Raw genomic sequence first — 21,631 nt, forward strand, 5'->3', positions numbered from 1 at the left:
ATATATATATATATATGTGCACCCATACTGTGAAATGCCCCCGGAAATCAGAAGAGGGCATCAGAACTGGAGTTACAGATGGTTGTTGGCCACCATGTGGGTGCTGGGAATCAAACCTGAGTCCTCTGTAAGAACACCCAGTACTCTTAACCACTGAGCCATTTCTCCAGCCTCCTCAGCAAACACTCTTACCTACTGAGCCATCTCCCCAGACCTCCAAATCCAAAACTTTTTGAGCACTAATGTGATGCCATTGATAAATTCTACAAGGTGGACATGGTGGTGCATGCCTTTAGTCTCCCAGCACTTGGGAGGCAGAGGCAGGCAGGCAGATCTCTGAGTTCAAGGCCAGCCTGGTCTACATAGTGAGTTCTAGGCCAGCTGGGGCTACAGGGAGACCCTGTCTCAAAAATAATTAAATAAATTCTACAGCTGACATCATGTGACAGGTCTCATTAGAAACACAGGCACACTGTCTATAATTACTTCAGGTTATGTATATGAGATTTATATGAAGCATAAGTAATTTTCATGTTTAAACTTAGTACTATCCCCGAGATAATCTCATTATGTATATGCAGACATTAAAAAATGCAGAATTGGGGCTGGAGAGATAAGATCCCAGTTTGAATCCCAGCACCCACATGGCAGCTAACAACTGTCCGTAACTCCAGTCCTAGGGCATCCGACAGCCTCTTCTGATCTCCACGGCCATTGCACAACACGGGTGTACTTACCTACATGCAGGCAATACACAAATACACATAAAATAAAAAAAATAAATTTTTTTTAAAAAAATGCAAAATCTTGAACACCCCTGATCCCAAGCATTTAAGTTAAGGAACACTAACCTATGTCATATTTTAAATTTTCAAATTTTAAGTTTTAAGTTCAAATTTTAACAGTTCCAAAGATTTTTCCAGAAAGGATTGATTGATTGATGTTGTGTGTGTCTGTGTGTATGGAATATTTAATCATAATTTGCCTGAGTGTTCCCTCCACCCTTTAAAAAAACATTTATTTTATGTGATGAATGTTTACCTGCTTATATGTAAGTACACCATGTGTGTGCAGTGCTTGCAGAGACCAGAAGAGGGCATCAGATGGTTATGATGGTGGTGAGCCAACATGTAGGTGTTAGGAACTAAACCTGCAAGTGCTCTTGGTCTTCGTAGCCAATCTCTACTGTGCTTTGGAGACACAGTCTTACAGCTGTTGATGCCACTGCAGTGTGCCTAATATGGCATATAAAGGGGTTTTCTGGAATCCTGACCTGAGCAGGTAGCAGAGGCTGTCCTTGTGTACCTGTGAGAGGTTCTGACCTAGTCCCTGCTCCATCTCCCACTTTCTCCACGCGTTAATTACTCCTTAGGAAGATAGCCCTAGCTGTCCTGGAGTGAATCCCTTCAGCTGGTCTTTTGAGGTTAAGAAAACTTCCTGTCTGAAATGATGGCATGTAGTGGTAGTTAGTGGTTAGCTTTTCATGTCTTTATTTGGCAAAGTTCACGGCTGCTGTCTTAGGTCTGTCTCCACGTTTCCTCTTCATTTTCTGTCAGGCTTGGTTTTGGTTTTAATTTTACTAGTGCACTGATATATGAAAGACACAACACTGTTGTTGTTACTTAACTCTTTTAGTTTTTTTGTTTTGAGACAGGGTCTATGTAGCCTAGGCTGGCTTCAAACTCAGGATTTCTCTGCCTCAGCCTCCCAAGTCCATAGGTTTACAGGCATGGACACCATCCCCAGGGAGAGTTCAGTCTATGCCCACCCAGCCTTCAACATGCCTGCCTTGAAGAGTGGTATCAGGATCTTCATGTTTGGTGAGAGGTGATGGCTGTAGTGACAAGGCTCTCTTGTCATATGGTCACCCTGGCCTAGAAAGCTGAGGGGAAACACTAGGCATCTCCTCAAATTAGCCCTCCTCAGAAACCCTAAGAGAGAGAATGCCAGTTTGTACACATGCACGAGCTTATGTTTAGTGTGTGCATGCATGTATGAGAGCATACATACATGTGTGAGTACACACTGTGCATTTATATGCACACATGTATGTGAGAGACTGAGGTGTACATGAGTCTGTACATACGCGTGTAAGTCTATATGCATACACGAGAAAGTGTGGCTATGTGAGAAATGCATGCATAAATGCATGTGTGTGAAGGTGTATGTGCATGTGTGTGTGAGAGAAATTCATGTATAAATGCATGTCTGTGAAAATGTGTATGCCTGTGAGGGAAAAGGGATATGTGTTTTTGCTTGTGTGCCTGTCTTGTCACTCTGTCTCTCCACTATAGGCAGTGCCCTGGTGGTGGCCTTTGTGCTCCTGGGCTCACCTACCGCTGGGGACTTGTCCAAGCCACTGCCTTCTGTCGTTGTCTCTGCAGGTTCTCCCATGGGCAGGTAGTGTCTATAGATGAGCTGCGCCCCTTCCAGGACCCAGACTTGAGCCTGCTACAGGCCGGCTCTGCGTGTCTGGCCAAGCACCAGGATGGCCTCTGGCATCCAGCACGGATCACTGGTAAGACTGGCCACAGGGGCCTACCTGATGGGGCCTTTCCTGGAAAACCCTCTCTGTTCTTCACGTGGCTATACTCCACCTCCTCTTGGTTGGGCTTTGAGACCTCATCTGGGCCCAAGAGGACAGGTCTGCTTTTGCCCCACGTCTCCCTTCCCTCCCCGTTTCCCACTTGGCTCCTGACTGGTGGCCCCATCTGTGAAAGCTGCTAATCTACAGTCTGTCTGTGTCACCTCAGATGTGGACAATGGCTACTATACAGTTAAGTTTGACTCACTGCTACTGAAGGAGGCTGTGGTGGAAGGGGACAGCATCCTGCCCCCTCTGCGCACAGAGGCTACAGAATCATCTGATTCAGACAGTGGTGATGCAAGTGACTCCAGCTATGCCAGAGGTATGGTAGAACTCAGTGCCTAGAAGCAAGATGGTGGGGGAGTGGAGCAGGTTGGTGGTAGTCACCCTGAGAAGCACCCAGCTGTCAGGATAATTGTAGAACAAGTGATATAGCGAACCCTGCTTGGTACAAGGAACCACAGAAGAGGGCCTGCAGGACCAGAGAGAGTCCATGACAGGCCTAGGGGAGGACCTAAGAACCAGCTTTTGTGTTTGAGAAACACGCCCAACAGTCACGTGCAGCTGTCCGAGCTCCCTGAAGCAGTGACACCACACTGTGGGAGGGAAGGGAATGTTGGTGCTGGACCCGCCAAGGAGTCACAGGAAGTAATCAGTTGATTGGAGAGTGCAGGAGGGTGGCTTCTTCAAATGGCTTCCCAGATATAGGGCTTAGATACCTGGTGGATAGGGCAAAAGGGATCTTTGCAGATGGAAAGTATGTGTCCATATAGTCAGGGTAGAGATTTCAAGAAGTGGAACTAGTAGTAATGTATAGTATTCCCGAGGGGTTGGTTAGGATGAGGATAGGAAGATATCCCCAGGAACCTGTTACATGAACTAGTTTCTGAATTCCTACCCATGGTGACAGGTGATAAGCCAAGGCAGTGAAGTTGGCTACATATAGTACAGCCATATCTCAATCCAAAGATGTCAGGAGTACCCACAGCAGGCTTGGGGGGCCTGGAGGGGACCAAAAGTCCAGGACATTTGGCCCTGCCCAAGAACTGAGTTCTTGGCTGGAACCCAGGGCACCACTTGGAGTCCTCTGTCTCCTGCAGTGGTGGAATCCAGCATTGTGGACACTGGGACCTGCAGTTCTGCCTTTGCTGGCTGGGAGGTACACACACGAGGCATTGGCTCCAAACTCCTCATCAAGATGGGCTATGAGTTTGGCAAGGGTGAGTGTGTGCTGCCCTGAGAGGGGAGGGGTACCTCAGCACAGCCCAGGGGTCCACCAGAGGTAGCACCAGCGCGTCTTCCCTAGGTCTGGGACGACATGCAGAAGGCCGGGTGGAGCCCATCCATGCTGTGGTATTGCCTCGAGGGAAGTCACTGGACCAGTGTGCAGAGATACTACAGAAGAAGACAAAGGGAGGCCAGGCTGGGACCAGCAGGCCCCCACGGTGTCAGAGGAGTGGTGGTAAACCTGAGGGCCGTCCACCCCCTCGGAATGTGTTTGACTTTCTGAATGAAAAACTGCAGAGCCAGGCTTCCGGGGCTCCAGATGCTGGGGTGGATACCTCGGGCAGGAGGATCAAGGACATGTACAATGCCAGCAAGAGTGCCAAGCAGGCTCTGAGCCTACAGCTCTTCCAGACTGAGGAGAAGATTGAACGGACCCAGCGGGACATCCGGGGCATCCAGGAAGCCCTTACCCGGAATGCTGGCCGGTATGTGTGGGGTCCAGCCCAAGCAGTATGGGCCCCAGTGGCTGTGCCCAGGGGATACTTCCTCTGAGAGGTTGCCTGACCTAAATGGCAGCAGAGTCTGAGGTGGTCTGGATGTTGGAGGTCGGGCATTAGCCACAGGAGCTGGGGCCCTGGTGATGGGGAGCCCAGGGACCGTGCTGACCAGCAGGCCCTTCCTAGGCACACCGTGGCAACAGCCCAGCTGCAGGAGAAGCTGGAGGGAGCCCAGCGGCAGCTGGGTCAGCTGCGTGCTCAGGAGGCCGGCCTGCAGAGGGAACAGCGAAAGGCAGATACCCACAGGAAGATGACGGAGTTCTAGCAGTCTGCCTGTATTGTGGATGGAACCCTGGGATCTAGCTCCTAACTACCTTGGCAGAAAGACAGCTGTCACTCTGACTCCTAGAACAGCCCCCTGAAGAAGGGCCAGTCTGTTCCTAGGCTGCCCCTTGTTCAGCCTTGCCAGTCTGGAGTGGACACTACTGAGTGGAGATGGGGCTGCAGGCTCACTTTTGGACACTTACCTACCCCCAAGCCCACCTACCAGTGTCTTGGGGTATCTCCTTAGTGAGGACATTAAAGTGATTTCATCATAATTTTACTCAGTAGAGATTCTGCTGGCTTTGGGATCTCAGGGTTGTTGCAGTACATAGCTAGGCTACAGGGCTTCCAAGTGAAGCCACTGCCTTTGTCCAGGGTCAGAGAGCCCAAGAGCACAGCATTCTCCCTCCTCTCCCTTCTCCGACCAGATGAGTCAAGGTTGGGCCCCTTAGTGCCCAACGCTCACAAACAGGTGGAATATGTGCAGACACCCTTGAAGAGTACTGTCAGTGAGATGAGCAGGCAGGCCTCACTTCTGTGGGTTTGGGGTTCATTACTGGTGCTTGGCAGCCAGATGGTCTATCCAGTTGACCTGCTCTGCCTATCTCATTAACAGGTATCTGCTTATTAGAGTGGAGGGGACTGGGCTAGGCTCTGTGATAGCTGCCCAGTGGTGGCAAATAGCCAGAACTAGATGAGGGTCAGGGCTGTAGTAGGTATTGGAGGTGAACAGGAGTTGGGGGAACAACTGCGCAAGAGCTGAGTGGCTGCCGGGAGGTGCTCAGAGATAGACAGGAAGTGAGGTGGGGCGTTGAGCAGCAGCCCACAAAGACCTTCCTGGCCGTCCTAGACAGGGCCAAGGAGGATCTCCGGCAGTGACCTTGGTAAGTGTCTGTTCCTCTCCAACCTGGGCCAGTCCCCAAGCCACCCCCATGCCCTGGGGTCTGGGAGGGCCAGGCATTGAGACCTGGGTGTGGCCAGGTTAATCACCCTGGGCCCCCTCTGTGTAAGAAGCCCATACCCCAAGCCTGAGCAGACAGGCCCCATTTTAGTAGACTTCTCACCCTCATCTTACCCCCAACATCTGAATAGGCCCCAAACCCCATCAACTCTACTAAGAGCAACCCCCAGGAAAAGCAAGGACTGTGGGAAGGAAGGCGTAGGTCAGGGACACTGTGCTCAGAGCAGCCCCTCCTGCCTGCTGAACTCCTGTGCCCAGCTTCTGTAGTGAGTAGCCTAGGGACATCACCTGAGACAAGGTCACTCTTGGGTAAAGGAGGCTAGAGATGAGGTCTGTGGTCTGTGGCTCAAAGGCCCAGAAGTGTGATGTCAAGAGGCTTCCCCAGATGTTGGGTTTGGGTTACAATGACCACAGTGTGACCTTAGCTAGGTCATAGCTCCCCTGGCCACTCTTCCCCATCTCCATAGCCATCTCTGATAACCAAAGGGACAGGGAGAGCACCTCTTTACCAGGAGCCCTGACCGGAGAAGTTAAGGTGGGTGTCCCTGGAACTGGGCAAGGCTGCAAGGCCTGGGGGTTTCCGGTGTGCTGAGTCAGCCAGGAAGGAGGAGCCCACCAACAGGGTGAGGCCCGCCAAGTAGAGCCGCAGGTGTGTGCTGGTCCCTCAGCCAGCCCCCAGTGCTCCTCTCTTCTGTCCCCAGGTCCCCCTTCCCTGCTTCACAGGATGGGGCCACCAGTGCCCTCAGCCCTGTCAGCCATCTGGGTCCTGGGGTGCTTCTCCTTGCTGTTCTGGCTGTGGGCACTGTGCACAGCCTGCCACAGGTATGTGCCTGGGGTTCTTTCTGTCCTCATGCTACATGGCTCAGAGCCAGGAATCTTGAGAAGTCCATGCAAGGGCTCTACATATGCCTCCACACTGGGCTTAGGCCAGCACCTGACCAACTTTGCCCTCCCTCTGCCCCCTGGACTAACAGCACTCTTGTCCCCAGGAAGCGGACTCAGAGGCAGCAAACTGGGCTGCAGGGCAGTGTGATACCAGTGGAAGTGGTGAGTGTCAGGCTGTCTGTGGGGCCAGGGCAGGGGCAGCAGGGCACCAACCAGCCTTCCTTGCCCCCAGTCACTGCTGAGACAGACCCACCTCTGCTCCCTCAGCAAGTCTGACACCAGGCTGAATGAGCTGCACCGAGGCTCACGCCGAAGCACAGGTGAGCCCCTGGAAGGCTATAAATGTATAGCTGGCTGCAGTCTACCACTCCTGGGCCAGACCTGTGCCTTCACCCCTAAGTGATCTCTGCCTTGACCCCATCCCTAGCTCCACGGCCTGCTAGCATGGATCTTCTGCGTCCACACTGGTTGGAGGTGACCAGAGGCAGCACCAGGCCTCAAGTACCCCCCTTCGCCTTGCCATCCCGACAGCTGCCCAGGGCCCCATTTCTTCCCCTTGCCACTGCACCCTCCACTGGTCCCGAGGCCACCTATTCCAATGTGGGCCTGGCTGCGATCCCCAGGGCCAGCCTGGCTGCTAGCCCTGTGGTGTGGGCTGGGACACAGCTGACTATCAGCTGTGCCAGGCTTGGGCCCGGAGCAGAGTATGCCTGCATCCAGAAGTGCAAGGGAACAGACCAGACCCACCAAGAATTGCAGCAGGAGAAGGCTGAAGTGACCCCAGCTGCTCAGGTAAACAGCCTGGGTAGGGTAAAGAAGGTGGAACTGGGCTCACCCTTGGCAGAGTAGACACTGCTGAGCCTTCTCTGGGTCTGCTTTCTCTCTCCAGGTGGACATCTTGTACTCCAGAGTCTGCAGGCCTAAAAGGAGAGGCCCAAGACCTGCCACAGATCAGCTGGACCCCCAGGGTGGGGGAGCAATTCTGGCCCTGGGGGGTGACATGGAATATGAAGCCGTCACTCTCAGGGGCCAGGGTGTGGATCAAGGTCCCCTGGAAAATGTGTATGAGAGTATAAGGGAGATGAGACCCCCTGAACCTGAACATTTGGAGCCCCCACATACTGCCAGTTAGCATAAGTTGACACAGTAAGGGTATCAAGGCCCCTCGCTTCTGCCAGGGAAGCATTGGAGACCTTTCTGTACCCTTCCCCCAGCCCCAGAGCTGGCAGCACATTTCTCAGGTCTTTGACCTGGGGTGGTGGCACATGCCTTTAATCCCAGCCCTTGGGAGGTAAAGGCAAGCAGATCTCTAAGAGTTAAAGACTAGCCTGGTCTACATAGTGAGTTCTGGGCCAGCCTGGTCTACATAGTGAGCCCGTCCTACACCCCTACCCCCATCACCTCAAGTCCTGTCCTTGTGGCCCTGAGGCCTAATTAAATCTGTCACCTAAGACTGGACATGTGTGACTCTCAGTTGCTTTTCTTGAAAGCTGGAAGGTTTCAAGAGTGGGAGTTTTCTGGAAGGATTAAAGCTATTCCTTTCTGGCCTTTGGGAGAGCTTCACCTGGTCCCTGACCCCTGCGGCCATCTCAGAACTGCCAGTGGAGAGGAGGGAAGACAAGCCTTTTATAGGTGGCAGTTTCTCAGGCCTGGGGGTCTGGGACAGCGTGGCCAGTTGAAGAATGGTATCTGGACCCTCAGATCCTCGGGAGGCCTCTGCCTCCAGCCCCTGGGGTTACATAAGTGGGCGGAGGTGGGCAGTCCTGCGTTAAAGAATAACCTGCGCCTGGGAGGCCCGCCAAGGATACATGGCCCTCTTCAGACTCAGGCAACTCTGCACTCCCCGACGGTAGGGCTCGGGGGTTCTAGGGCGGTGCTGGCTAGGGGCTGTGGTGGCAGCCTGCAGAGTGCCCTCCTCTAGCGCGGGACCGCAGGGGCGGAGCGGGGCGTGGACCCTTTGGGGTGTGGATGCTACTCACCACTAGCCAATGGGCTTGCGCGCCGGGGCGGAGGCAGGGGTGGGGGAGGCGTGGCCCGTCAGGCAGCTGCGGGCGGTGCGGGCGACTGCCGGATCCTGGGCGGGGGTCGGCGGCCCGGCCAGCCCGGCCCGGCCCGGGGCCGCGTCCGTAAGAGTACATCTCGCCCCTGCAACCTAGGGTGCCCGCCGGCCATGGAGGCCGAGTGCCCCCCGGCGCCGGGCCAGGGCCACAAACGCCCCTCGCCCTGCGCTGCAGGTCGAAACCCCGCGTCCGTGGCCACCTCGGATCCCAATGTGCTGCAGACCACGGCTCCGTGGCGGATTGCAGAGGGCCCAGGCCAGCGCGCCGCGCCGGTGACGGTGCCCGCGCCACCGCAGGTACCGGTGGGCGGGGGTGCCGCCAAAGTTTCCCTACAAAGATGGCGTCGGGTGTCTGCAAACTTTGGGCCCCGAGGGCGTGGCAACTGAGAGTGTCACGCGTTGGTCCGTGCGTGTCCGTGGGTCAGGCCAGGCATGACCGAAGGGCCAGGGGACGCTTCCCGCCGCCCGGGACGGGGGCGGGGCCGGGGGCGGAGCCGTGCAGTCCACACCAGCTGCAGCCGGTGTGGGAGGGAGTCAGGCTCCGAGCGGATTCGAGGTGAGGCCTAGGGTCCCGAGCCAGCTCCTCCCCGGTTTGCAGGGACCTTCTGTAGGTGGTGGCCTTGCGGGCTTGCACTTCTCACGGCCGCAGGAACCTCAGGCCGCTGACCTAGGGACTTCGGGAACCAAGTCTGGAGCAGCAGCGCGACTCCCAACACCTTCTGTACACATCCCGGTGCCAGTACAGAGGTGAGGCAGGGGCTAGTGCCCCAGGACTAGAAATGTGTATGTGTATGTATGCTGAGGGGTAGATAGGGGCGCAGATTTCTGCCCTTTGGAGGCCTCGGTGGAGATGAGGTTAAGACCTGGGTGTCTGCTTCTCCCCTCCCCCAACTGACTGTCCAGGAATCCCTGGGGCTGAAATCGACACCTCCCTACTTGCTAACCCTATACCCCTGACTAGCTATGCAGCTGGGACTGGCTCTGTCCAGCCTCCTGGGCCTGGGGACCCGCCTGTACTTGGAGTCCAGTCTCTCCTGCCGTTGCCGAAAGGCTGGCCTCTCCGCCCTCCTAGGCCTGGCGCTTGGCCCCACAGCTGCTGTTGCACAACCGTGGTTAACGTGTGATGGCCAGGAAGGCTGTACCATTAGCTGGCCTCAGCCCCTATAGTGGGACTTCAGGCCGGGGCCCAGCCAAGGTCTGAAGGAGCCATGGTGGAACAAAGCCCAGCCTATGTAGAACTCAGGCCTTGTGCAGACCCCAGCCCTGTTCCCTGCAGTTCCTGGATTTTCAGCTCTGAAACCTGAGCTGGGGGTGGAGTCAGGTCTCCTGCCCAGAACCTGGAGTGAGGCAGCCTGATGCCCACACACGTGTCCAGGCCTGCACGTGTGTGCTGTGCCAGGGGAGGGGCCTGGAAAACTTGTTGAGCCCCGACCCCATTTCCTCCAGAGTGCCCCTAGGAAAAGTCCGGCTGGATGAGGTCATGGCTGCTGCAGCCCTTACAAGCTTGTCTACCAGCCCCCTCTGCCTGGGGACCCCAGCTACAAACTTCAGCCCAGGTGAGACTCAGAAACCTATGTTTAAGTATGGGCAGGGCCCAAAACTTATGTGCCCTCAGGATTCTGAAGTCACCAAGCCTCTGTGGGACAAGCAGCAGCTCCAAACCTGATATGCCACCTTCTGAACTTTGCTCTTGGGTCTCTAAGAGACATCTGGACCCTCAGTGCCCCTCACTATGGCCAAAGCTGTAAGTCTGCTTTGCTGGCCATGCCAGTCCTGGCACTGCTAAGCACCCCTGCCTTTCCCCTGAGGCCTAGTACTCCTAGATGTCCCTCCTCCACAAGGCTCTGCCCACCATGCTCACCTGAACAGGTGGCAACTCATAGTCAGGGACTTGAGGAAACCAGCAGACCGTAGTTTCTGCAAAGCAGCTTGAGATTTCCAAGCTCCTGAGATTGGAGTGTCCCTGCAGAGCCTGGCTTGGAGCCCTGGAAGGAGGCTCTGGCGCATCCCCCAGGCAGCTACAGCAGCAGCAGCTACAGTGGAGACTGGGCCTGGGACCTGACCAGTGACCAGTCCTCTCCATCCACTCCATCGCCCCCACTCCCCCCAGAATCAGCCCACTTCCTATTTGGGGAGGCCACCCTGAGGAAGAGGAAGGTAAGCTTGAGGAAGGCCCTGGGGTTGGGCTGGACTGGATGGCTGCTGTTGACCCAGGCCCCTATCACTCCAGAGCTCTATCCAGGTCATGTTCCAGTGCCTGTGGAAGAGCTGTGGGAAGGTGCTGAGCACAGCGTCTGGGATGCAGAGACACATCCGCCTGGTGCACCTGGGGTGCGGTGGGGCTGGGGGCTTGGCTACGGTGGGGTCAGGCCTGGGCACCACTTCAGTTTCCACCTCTCTGTTCTTGGCAGAAGGCAGGCAGAGCCAGAGCAGAGCGATGGTGAGGAGGACTTCTACTACACAGAGCTGGATGTTGGTGTGGATACACTGACTGATGGGCTCTCCAGCCTGACCCCTGTGTCTCCAACAGTCTCCATGCCACTCACCTTTCCTCATCTGGAGCCCCCAGAGTTGCTGGAGCCCCCAGTCCTCCCTAGCCTGCTGCAGCCCCTAACCCTGTCCCCACCCTCCATGCTCACCTCTGCAGCAACCCCAAAAGTATGCCACAGTGATCATGCCTACCAGGCAGGTGAGGCCACAGGTAGAGACTGGGGGCAGGTCTCAGAGCACTCTAGAGAGGAACAGAACAGGGGCTGTGGCTCCCCTCAGCGCTGCCTGGCACCTGTACACCTGAAGCCACAGCCCACTGAGGTCCAGGCCTACATACCAGCCCTGCCTGCCAAGCTTAGTGCTAACCTGAGGTGTGTAGGGGTTAAGGGGCTGGGCATGTACCAGGTGGGGAAGGTCTCAGCTACAAACTGTCCATGCCCCCTGCATGTCTCCTCAGGAAGCCCCGAGGGGATGCCAAGAAGTGCCGGAAGGTGTATGGCATGGACCACAGGGACCTGTGGTGTACCGCCTGCCGCTGGAAGAAAGCCTGCCAGCGGTTCCTGGACTGAGCCCATCCTTGCTGCTGCCTGGCCTTCTTCCCACTCTCAGTCTGAAGCTGGAGCAAGTTTGCAGGGGGAGTTGGTGACCCTGGACCCCCTAGTGGTGAAGGAGGGGGTCCAACCACTCAAAGTGCCTCTGAAGAAACCAGCCTTTTGTACAGCGTTGTACCCCGTGGTCCCAGGGGCAGCTTGCCTCCGCTGCCTGTCACTCATGGACTTGTCAGTGGGCCCAGCAGGGGCCAATCCAAGATGCACTTTGAGGGATGTCAGGGAGGGTACTCTCCAGCCCATGTTTAAGATCATGGTTCCAGGGCCCTGGGGCTGACATTTTACCATGTTTCTGAAACTCAGGTGTCTCAGGTCTGGGCCATATCAAGTGAGGAGAAAAATTAAAAATTAGTTTTTTGGTTTTTTTTTTTCAGAAACTGAGTTTGCCTCCTGGGGGACAGATGAAACTGGGAGGGAAGGGGTAATGGGAAATGCCATCGGGTTAGGAGGCTGCTACTACCCAGGTTGAGGTTCAAGAAGGGGCACTGTCCGAAACACACAGGAAGCATCTATTTGGAGCAGCAATTTCCCGATTTATTGAAAGTGATCATTTTGCAAGAATGTCTACGCTAATCCATCACAGAAAGGAAACACACAGGCAGCCTGAAGCACACCTATGCAGACAAGAAATCGCAGGAACACTATAGAGAAGGTAATCTCTACCTGTCTGTGGCTACAGAGAAGCAGGACAACAGAGCTGCGAACCCCACCGACTGATTATGACAAACCTCCCCCAAATATTAAACACATCTTCAGTACAAACACAGGTTTATAATAATTAATATAAAGTCAATATAATATAGCTTATCCCCAGAAAAAAAAATCAACAATCTTCAAACACTGCCCTTTTTTTAAATCCTATTTTTGCTGACAGGTTCAAAGCGTGTTGAAAAAAATAAATATTTAAGAAAAGCACACACAGCACCCTCACTACAAGTGATTCTAAAAGAGCTGCATATAAAACAACAAGATCTAAAAATAAAGACAACACCATTAAGTATGGCTTTCTTAAGAGTTGCACAAAGAATGAGCCAAAGTAAGATTATCTTTCATAATATTGCAAAAAGTTCCAGTTTTTGCATTTTCTCAGTTTTTTAAAAAGGAAGATGTGCAAAGTTGGAAGCATCGCTGTGTCTTTTGAGTCTTGAGTCCTGGCAGTGTCCTGTTCCCCAAAAACCAGAGAGTCCAAATACATAACCCAGTCAGGATCCAGAGCTCCATACAAAAATCGTGGTTTTCTTACCCAGTCAACACCCGCCCCCAAAAGAAATTCCACTTTGGTGCTGCAAACACCAAAATACACATAGACATACACATATACACACAAAAATACAAAACATGAAATGTAATCTACACATTTTTCCTCTTCATAAAAAAATATTTATTAGTTTGAACATTGATTTAAAAAAAAGTCACGTTAAAAAAAAAAAAAAAAAAAACTTCAATACACACATCTTTTCCCTCCATGCCTCCTGAGATGGATGATGTATTCATCTGGGTCTCTGAAATTCCACTCTCCAATTGAAAACTGAGCCAGCACAAATCCTGCCACATACCAAACACTTGAGGAAGTGGTAGGACAGGAATTGGGACCCTCAGTTTCTGGTACAGTATTAGTTTTAAGGAAGTGCCCTGTGGCACAGACAGGGAACCCCCAGAAAGGCCAGAAAAAGCAGTCCAGAATGGGAGCCAGTCAGAGCAAGACATCCTGAGAGTGGAGGCACAGGTGCCTTGGGAGGTGGCCAGGGGGTCCTGGGCAGGACGGCCTGAGAGGTAAGGACCGATACAAAAACCCAGAGACAGTGATAGCAAAGGTCTGGTTTCCAAATGTGTTTTATAAGAAAGTATTTAGAAAAGGCGTTTAAAAAGGGGGAAGGGTATTAAGTTCTGAGAGCCATCAAACAGGCCTGGCAAGGCTTAATGGGGCTCAAGCTGGAGTTCTGTTGGTAAAAGGGAGTCTAGCTATGTTACTGGGAAATGTGTCCCCGAGCCCACCTGCTTAAGAGGGGGAAGAATAGTGAGTGGAGGGGCCCACAGCTTCCCCTGCCCGTGTTCCCACACTCCATGTGTTTTAAAAGAGTCCTGGCCCTGTTCCTCTTGACTTCTTGACTGTTGTTTTTATTTAAAACAATAAAAGCTGTGATGCCACCCTGTGGCACTGACCTACAAAGACAGCACCATGATCCTTGTGTCTACCTGGGCCAGCCCTGTGCCCCTTTGCAGCTCAGGCAGCTGGTACTTAGGGAATGTCACCAGGTGACATGTGCTCTGCGTGACCACTGGGAAGTGACAGTTAAAAAAAAAAAAAAAAAAGGCCATTTGGTTCAAGAGTTTGGAAAAGGAAAATCAAAATTCTTTACTTGGCCCTAATGCTTAGCAGTTCAAGGAGCCTTTGCATAGGGTGGGGGTCAGCTCACCAGGACCTCACCAGAGTTCTCACCACACACCAGTGCAATGGGCCTATGTAGGTAGGTGAGCAATAGAATGTCATTGATAGTCTGTCAGACACAGCCCCAAGAAGGAAGAGGACTGGCCGCAGTATCTGCATCTGCTCTGCAGGTAAGTTTCACAGAGATGCCAAGATGAAACCTGTACTTTTCACTCAGGAAGAAAGAACAAGGGTGAATGCCTTTAGAAATATAGCAAGAGGACTTGACAAGGAGCTAAAGGAAACCAGCCCTACAGAGTCCTGTCAAGTGAGAAAAACAACTCAAAACAAGGTCATCTGTTAAACTACCTCAGAATGTCTCTCATTACTTTAAAATTTGGTTACCCAGGCAGGGAGGTGTCAGCAGCACACTGCAGCTAGGAACCTCCAGCTGATAGCAGCAACAAAGGCAGGAGCTGAGCTCTAGCCTGTCCAGGAGGGGTCAGTTAGAGTCAGGCAGAAATAAGGGTGGACAAGGTCCCAAGCTCTGCAAGGAATCAAGCACAGAACAAAAGCTGTGGCTCCTGCAACCAAACCCTGTGACCTGAACTTGGGAGTATCCAGCCACAAGTCTCCTCCCAAACAGAGCTTTTCCTCCATGGCCTGCAAGTTGCGGGGCTGCTTCCACCAGATAGCACCTGGAGCCCAAGCCTCCAGTGGGGCATCTGCAGCCATTTTGTGTTAAGCACCAAAGCCTGGAGGAGGTAAGAGGGTTACAGGGTTTCTGCCCACTGGACCTGGATTCCATCAGCTGCCGTGGAGCAGCAGAAATCAAGAGGGCAAAGACCTCTGGGGGCCATAGACATTAACCTGACCGCTTGGAGGATGGAGAGGACTTGGGAAATGCTGTGAATGGAGCGGCTTGGGGTTATAAAAACACCTATGAAGTCCTGTGGTCTTAGGGATTGCCCTCATGAGCCCCATCAGTGCTGACCATGACCTGGCCACTGAGCCATCTTGTATCCCTAGCCAGGCTCACAGCAAAAGGGCTCCTTTGATACCCTGAGGAAGCATGACCAGGCCTTGGTACAGCCCTGCCCACATACCTGCTGGGGACTCTATGTCTAGACAGGTAGGAGCCAACATTCTTCTTTTGCCTAAACCCACACTGCATCCCCTCCCTCGCTTGTGGCCGGTCTCAGTGCTTTCCACTCCCCACTTCTTAGCTCACAGAACCAGTTTCTGCAGGGGTGGGGGGTAGTGTGGGACACAGAGGAGGACCTGGAGAAAAGGCTTCGAGGAATCAGCCTGGCCCTCTCCTCCTGCCCCCGACCCCCGGGTGAGTGAAGACCCACTAAGGCGCACACAGAGGTGGACAAAGCAACGCGGCCACCACTCACCCTGCCCACCAGAGCAGAGCTCCTAGGAGATCCAGGCAAAGTCTTTGTCAGGCTCCCCTGATGGGCTGCGGGGCCCCTGCGGAGAGTCCTCATCATCTTTGTCATCTCCTAGCAGTGCGTCCTCATGTGCTAGGCCCACGTCGTCCTTCCACTTGGCCACATCCTCATCCTCATCCTCACCCAGCTCTTCTTCACCCTCTCCTCGTGGGTCATCGGGGTCCTCCAGGTAGGGCCCTTCACCAGCAAACAGCGCCTCAGGGGAGCCCTCACCACCTCCACCATGGTCCAGTGGTGTGGCTACACCCCGGCCAGCACAGTCTGCACACACACCATGGCGCCGAGAGCCGTGCTTGATGCCCACGCTGGCTGCAGACATGAACACGCGGCTGCACACCTTGCACACGTACTTCTTGTCCTTGCTGTGGACCTGGAGGGACAGAGTGGTCAGTGGAGGCACCCCTCCAGGTCTTGGGGTAGAAAGTACAGTCTGTTAAGTTGTGAGGGACCTCAGAGGGACAGGCTAGCAGGGACTGGGAGTGACAGGTCTGCCGAGAGAGCCCACGTGGGCAACATTACGAAAAGTACCAAATCATCCTGTCCTAAGGGAATGTTGGGTACCAGGTACAATAGTGTCCTGTCCCTACCAGCTGGGCCAGGTCTCAGCCCATCCATATCCAGACACCCCTCATCCAATGGTATACTTCTCAGGTTACATTGTTCCCTCAGCCTAGTCTGCTCCTTCCCTTCAGGACAGGCTGAGGGAATCCTATCAGAGTACCCTAGAGCCCAAGCTGCCACCTGCTGTGTACAGGCAGAGGAGTTGGCCTGGCTTCCCAGGTGGGAGCAGAACTAAGAAAGTCAACACTGCTCAAGTGGGGGCACAAGGCTGGAATGGGAGCCCACACACAGCTGTGGCTGGAATCTGCCTTCCAGAAAGCCCAGTCCAGCTTGATGGGTTGGGCAACATGGGCACCACAGGTGAGAGATAGGGGCAGCAAGGGCAGTATGGAGTCCCAGAAGATGGTGGATGGGAAGTATGCTGGGCCCTGGCAGCAGGGTAATGGAAGTCATACCCCAGCCTGGCTGCTGTGGACCCTGTTTCCAATGAAAAGGGGGCAAGTCCTCCCACCCTGCCAGGGTGCCTTTAGGTCACCTGAGAGGCAAGGACAGAGGTTAGCAATTAGGGTCAGCAGAGGAGACACGGTAGACAAGGCGGGACTGCAGCAGTGGCCCTGCCCAGTGTTGCACCTGGCAGGGAGGTACAGTGATTAATACTGAGAGAATACAAATGTCTGGTGTATGGCTTACTTGTCTGTAAACATAAGGATCCATATTTAGCATATGGTAAGAAATTTCATTTGTCTGCCAAGTTTTAAAGAATAAGAGACTGCAGCAGCACCTTTAGTCCCAAGACTCAGGAGGCAGAGGCATGTGGATCTCTGTGAGTTCGAGGACAGCCTGGTCTACATAGCGAGTTCCAGGACAGCTGGGGCTACAGTGAGACCCTGTTTGGATAGGACTCCTATATTAAACCTCACACACCCACAGCTCAGGGACCATTGCAGAAGGGAGGCAGAAAGATTATAAGAGCCAAGGCTGGTTCGTGAACCCGCAGAGAAGCAGAGGCTTTCAGGCCACCAGAAGCTTGCACATGTGAACTGGAGGCAAGGGTGACATCGAGCACAGGGCCACACAAGGGTGGAATGGAGTGAGAGAAATGGATGGTGGGCCAGCCCTAGACTGGGAACTATTGGAGACTTGATTACTACTGGGTAAAGGAGAATATGCCTTACTTAGGATCTCCAGATAGGCTGACTAGACTCCAGTGGATGATTTGTATTGAAGTACATTGAGTACAAATGTTTGACTGGATAGGACTTCATATGTATGGCAGAATACGTGATGTCCGATGGGGGTTCGGGGGGTATGGATGGGGGAGGGGATCTAAATTTGATTAAGAACTGTTGTACGAAATGTACAAAAGCTCAACAAAAAATTTTTTAAAGACCAAAAAAAAAATGTCTGGAGCTCTTAGATGCATCTTAAGAGGTCACAACCTGAAAGAATGTGCCCATGGCCCAGTGTCCTCTGCAGAAGGTGGGTCTGTGCAGAATTGGGCCCCCTAGAGATAAGCAAGGTGGGATTTGTGAGTTCCCACAGGCATTATCAACCTGGCCTACGCCACTGGTGCTTCTTTACCTCTAAAGCCTGGCCCTGCGCTTCAAGGGTGGAATCTGGAGGGCCCAGAGGAGCCCAGAGCAAGCCCTAGCCCAGGCCACACACAGGTAGGCTAGCCTCAGACCAGCACTCCAGAAAGAGCTTCCTTGGCTGGCAGCCTCCCCAGTCTCCTCTCTGTCCACTGAGATCCTCCCTCCTGCATGCCTTGCCTCCAGGACCCATTGGAGAACAGGCTGCTCAGGGAGTGGGTGATTCTACCTTGTTCTCACCTTTCTGAATCAGCCAGTCCTCATCTATAACCAGTCCACGATGGGAAAAGGCTCCTCTACTCCCAAAGATCTGCCCACAAGAGGTCACTGTGGTTCTGTCTGGGCCTTTGAGTGCCACCTTCATCCTGAGTTTCCCAGGCCTGCAGTCCCAAAGATCACTAGACCATCCAATCCCCAACCCCCACCCCTGGCTCTTGAACCTACTTTCTCCACCAAGGTGGCCCTTGGAGCTGGGTGCCAGCCTCACAGGCTTCATTGAAAGCCTGATTCTAGAAATGGGGCCTCACATAACTTGGTACTCAGGGCACCTCCTTTTTTATTTTCTTTTTCTTTTTTTTTTTCTTTTCTTTTTGACACAGGGTCTCTCTGTAGCCCCAGCTGACCTGGAATTAGCTATGTAGACCAGGCTGGCCTCAAACTCACAGAGATCCGCCTGCCTCTGCCTCCCAAATGCTGTAATTAAAAGTGTGCACCACCATGACAGGCTGGCACCTCTTTTTTTGATTTCTTTGGTTTATGTTTTTTCTCTCTCCATATGCTCCTGCTTCAGCCTCCACAGTCCTAGGATTACAGGTATGTACCACCATGCCTGGTTTTATGCAGTGCCAGGACTTAAACGCAGGACTTCCAGCATGCTGGGTAAGCACTCTACCAATTAAGCTACACACTACCCCAAGCCCATTTTGCCATTTTAAGCCCAAGGTTTCCCCCTTTCTCTCACAAAAGAACAAAACTTACACCGAACTATAGTAAGAAGTGTGTTGATCACATAGGATCAGGTCCAGGAAACAGACCACAAGATACCTGTGGCCTAGGGACTCCCACATGAGCTAGGGGCTGTACCATGATGCTGAGGGATGACAAGGGTGTCTCAGGGAGCCTCTCAGCATCATCAGTGGGTCACTCACTCACTCATCCTATTTAGTAAGACAGCATGAGAGAAGGATGCTGGGTGCCATAGCAACCTGCTGCTAAGCCCCCTTGGCAATAAATAAATAATTTTTAGAAAGAGATATAAATAATTTTTAGAAAGAGATAGCAGAGCCAGGCGTGGTGGTACACACCTTTTAATCCCAGCACTTGGGAGGCAGAGATCCCAGGCGGATCTTTGTGAGTTCAAGGCCAGCCTGGTCTACATAGTGAGTTCCAGGACAGCTGGGGCTACAGGGAGACCCTGTCTCAAAAAGACAAAAAAAAAAAATATTTACTGTGTGTATATAAGTGTTTTGCCCACATGTATGTAAGTTTACCACATGCATACAATGCCCCAAAGGCTATAAGAGGGAATCAGATCCTCTAGAAATGGAGTTGTAGACATTTAGTAGCTGCCATATGGATGCTTGGAACTAAACCCAGGTCCTCCTCAAAGAGCACCAAGTGCTCTTAACTGCTAAGCACTATGTCCAGCCCCTGCTGGTGTCTTGCCTGGATGAATCTGCCTGTTTCCAGACACCCTTTCTCTCTGTCATCTTTGGACAGGCCAATTCATGCTTCAACTCCTGTTGCCTGAAAATGACATGCCAGGTGCTAGGAGCCGGACACACAGGGTAGAGGCAGGCAGACAGACAGACGGGCCCATCCTGCACACAGGGGTGTGCACTCCAGCAGTGGCTGAGGAGGCCAGCAAGTAGGGCAGTAGTGATATGCTACCCTGCTTCTGCTCTCAGACCCACACCAACAGGGCTGGGACCCCTGGGGAGGGAGGGGTGCAACGATGTACCAAGTGAACAGCACTCCCTGCTCCGCTCGATCTTCCCCTCTACCTATTTCTGAAGTGTCCAGAGCATTTTGTATCTCCCTCTAGAACAGCCTGTCAGGGCATCTCAGGGCAGCACAGCATGCATCCCACTTTTATGTCCCTGCACTTACTAGCGTGTGCCGCTTCATATGCTCGCGCCGTGTGAACTTCTTGCCGCAGATCTCACAGGGGTATGGCCTCTCCCCAGTATGTGATCGCATGTGTCGCTTCAGGATGCACTGATGCATGGCCGAGAAGCTGCAGTAGGGGCACTTGAACTTCTTCCTGATCACTGTGAACTCGTTCACTGAAAGACAGTGGCAGAGATATCAGCACTGACCCCACACCACCTCTGTGTAGACAGTCTACCCACGCATCAGAGCCCAAGGAAGTGGGTACCCAGTGCTTAGGAGCCCCCCACAAACAGACATCCATTCAGGACTCCACGGAGAACAGACCAGAGCTCCACCAAAGCTAGTGGCTGGCCATGGGGACAAGTGACCTTGCACAGCTGTCTACTCTCTGTACCCACAGGCCCCACTGGACACTGAAGCATGATGTTGAGCAAGAACAGATCGGACACAACCCTGGAGAGGAAGATTAAAACAACCTCTTCCCCCTAAAAAAATCCAGCCTACCAGCGTGGTCCAGGTCCAAAAGCACAGGTCTGCTAGAAAAGTAACCAGATGGTTTAATACAGGTCTGTTCTACAACTGTGGATACCACTGCAGGAACCCATCACTGCTAAGTGTACTCTACCACCAGCCTCAAACACTCGGGGGACCCCTCAGTGTCCCCAGTGCTGTTCTGCTGCTGAGGCCCAGACATAGGCCTGCAGGCATGGCACCTGAGTATGCACAGTCCTTGGCAACATGAGGAAGACCTCTGTAAGGTCACAGGAAGCCCTGTGCTCATGTACCAGAGCCCTTTACTTTGTAATCTTCTGTAGTCCCAGGTACCCCAGATGTGTTCCAGACAGGTGAACACTTGGCATTCTGTCCTGAAGAACAAAAATGGTATCTGCTAGACCTGGAGATACCAGGTCTAGATATCAGATGAACTAACATCTGGCACCTGTAAACCATGCTGTGTGGACAACACAGCAGACAGCCAAAGTCACTGCATATACTCCCTGTGCTCACCAAAAGGATACAAAGTTGTCTAGGAGAGCTGAGAGGACTTCCCTCAAGTCATCTCTCTTCTAGCCTTTTCATCAGATAGAAACCATTTCCTTAGATTAGGGGCTCTGAGTGTATGTGTAAGCCTGCTGGTCTGAGGCTAGGAGCTGGGGAAGACTCATCTGGGCCTCTACGGTGAAGCTGGTCACCATGGTCAGAAATCCGACCTCCTCTGTGTCTCTTTTCTTTATATGAATACATACATGTGCACTTAAAGAACTAGGATCACATATATATTGTATATAATGTCATACTTCACATACTATCATTTTTTTATTTTTTGATCTTTAAAAAAATTGTGGGCATGGTAGTGCATGTCTTTAATCCCAGCACTTGGGAGGCAGAGGCAGGCAGATCTCTGTGAGTCTGAGGCAGCCTGGTCAACATAGTGAGCTCCAGACCAGCTGGGGCTACAGGGAGACCCTGTCTCAAAAGACCAAAAAAAAAAATTATTGAGCTTTTGTAGTTTATATAACAGTTCTTAATCAAATTTAGGCCCCCTCCCCCATCAATGCCCCACCATCCCCACAGTGAACCTCATGTATTCCGCCATACATGTTAAGTCCCACCCAGTCAAGCATTTGTACTCAGGTGTCTTCAGTGTAAATTCATCCACTGGAGTCTAGTCAGTCCACCTAGAGAATGTATATAAGCCCACCCATTTCTCTCTTCCCCTCTGGGCCCTTGTCTGATTGAATTGGCATGGGTCCTGTGCTCCATGCTGAGACAAGGTCTCTCTGTAGCACCAGCTGGCCTGGAACTCACAGAGATCTGTCTGCCTCTGCCTCCCTAGTGCTGGGATTAAAGGTGTGTGCCACCATACCCGGCCATTTGTGACCTTTTTTTAATGCCCTGGTTTTTA

The 21,631-nt window shown here is 52.8% G+C and overlaps 4 protein-coding genes across 5 annotated transcripts in view; 3 read left to right on the forward strand and 1 right to left on the reverse strand.

The window, feature by feature from the left end:
- Positions 1 to 4,915, forward strand: part of Zgpat (zinc finger CCCH-type and G-patch domain containing) — a 16,507-nt gene extending 11,592 nt beyond the window's left edge. The window contains exons 2-6 of the mRNA XM_008843294.3: positions 2,385 to 2,518; positions 2,754 to 2,909; positions 3,688 to 3,807; positions 3,894 to 4,299; positions 4,498 to 4,915. Coding sequence (XP_008841516.1) covers positions 2,385 to 2,518; positions 2,754 to 2,909; positions 3,688 to 3,807; positions 3,894 to 4,299; positions 4,498 to 4,636 — 955 coding nt within the window. The 3' untranslated portion in view covers positions 4,637 to 4,915. The remainder of the gene's footprint in view (positions 1 to 2,384; positions 2,519 to 2,753; positions 2,910 to 3,687; positions 3,808 to 3,893; positions 4,300 to 4,497) is intronic.
- A 149-nt stretch (positions 4,916 to 5,064) lies between these two features.
- Positions 5,065 to 7,939, forward strand: Lime1 (Lck interacting transmembrane adaptor 1). Its single transcript, XM_008843293.3, has 6 exons — positions 5,065 to 5,519; positions 6,298 to 6,418; positions 6,586 to 6,643; positions 6,714 to 6,801; positions 6,909 to 7,273; positions 7,371 to 7,939. The coding sequence occupies exons 2-6, from the start codon at positions 6,321 to 6,323 to the stop codon at positions 7,611 to 7,613; spliced, it is 852 nt and encodes a 283-aa protein (XP_008841515.1). The 5' UTR covers positions 5,065 to 5,519; positions 6,298 to 6,320; the 3' UTR covers positions 7,614 to 7,939.
- A 463-nt stretch (positions 7,940 to 8,402) lies between these two features.
- On the forward strand, positions 8,403 to 12,000 carry Slc2a4rg (SLC2A4 regulator). The gene is made up of 7 exons (XM_008843354.3): positions 8,403 to 8,837; positions 9,139 to 9,287; positions 9,987 to 10,096; positions 10,510 to 10,697; positions 10,771 to 10,871; positions 10,952 to 11,401; positions 11,488 to 12,000. Exons 1-7 carry the CDS (start codon positions 8,652 to 8,654, stop codon positions 11,597 to 11,599), a joined length of 1,296 nt encoding a protein of 431 aa, XP_008841576.1. The 5' UTR covers positions 8,403 to 8,651; the 3' UTR covers positions 11,600 to 12,000.
- A 138-nt stretch (positions 12,001 to 12,138) lies between these two features.
- The window catches only part of Zbtb46 (zinc finger and BTB domain containing 46), a 70,511-nt gene continuing 61,018 nt past the window's right edge, over positions 12,139 to 21,631 (reverse strand). For both annotated transcript variants that reach the window (XM_008843296.3, XM_029568434.1), the window contains exons 4-5: positions 19,723 to 19,898; positions 12,139 to 15,833 (exon numbers count right to left, since the gene is read on the reverse strand). In XM_008843296.3, coding sequence (XP_008841518.1) covers positions 15,429 to 15,833; positions 19,723 to 19,898 — 581 coding nt within the window. In that variant the 3' untranslated portion in view covers positions 12,139 to 15,428. The remainder of the gene's footprint in view (positions 15,834 to 19,722; positions 19,899 to 21,631) is intronic.

This window comes from Nannospalax galili, unplaced genomic scaffold, assembly GCF_000622305.1.
Source record: "Nannospalax galili isolate Female #2095 unplaced genomic scaffold, S.galili_v1.0 scaffold160, whole genome shotgun sequence".
Classification (NCBI taxonomy): Eukaryota; Metazoa; Chordata; class Mammalia; order Rodentia; family Spalacidae; genus Nannospalax; species Nannospalax galili.

What these genes read in the sequence shown, in the direction of transcription:
- Lime1 (XM_008843293.3), top strand. Translation starts at nt 6,321, where the DNA reads ATGGGGCCACCAGTGCCCTCAGCCCTGTCAGCCATCTGGGTCCTGGGG. An exon ending in GTGTGATACCAGTGGAAGTG is followed by an intron (nt 6,644 to 6,713) that starts GTGAGTGTCAGG and finishes CCTTGCCCCCAG; the next exon opens with TCACTGCTGAGACAGACCCA. An exon ending in AAGTGACCCCAGCTGCTCAG is followed by an intron (nt 7,274 to 7,370) that starts GTAAACAGCCTG and finishes TTCTCTCTCCAG; the next exon opens with GTGGACATCTTGTACTCCAG.
- Slc2a4rg (XM_008843354.3), top strand. Translation starts at nt 8,652, where the DNA reads ATGGAGGCCGAGTGCCCCCCGGCGCCGGGCCAGGGCCACAAACGCCCC. An exon ending in AGCTACAAACTTCAGCCCAG is followed by an intron (nt 10,097 to 10,509) that starts GTGAGACTCAGA and finishes GTGTCCCTGCAG; the next exon opens with AGCCTGGCTTGGAGCCCTGG. An exon ending in AAGCTTAGTGCTAACCTGAG is followed by an intron (nt 11,402 to 11,487) that starts GTGTGTAGGGGT and finishes ATGTCTCCTCAG; the next exon opens with GAAGCCCCGAGGGGATGCCA.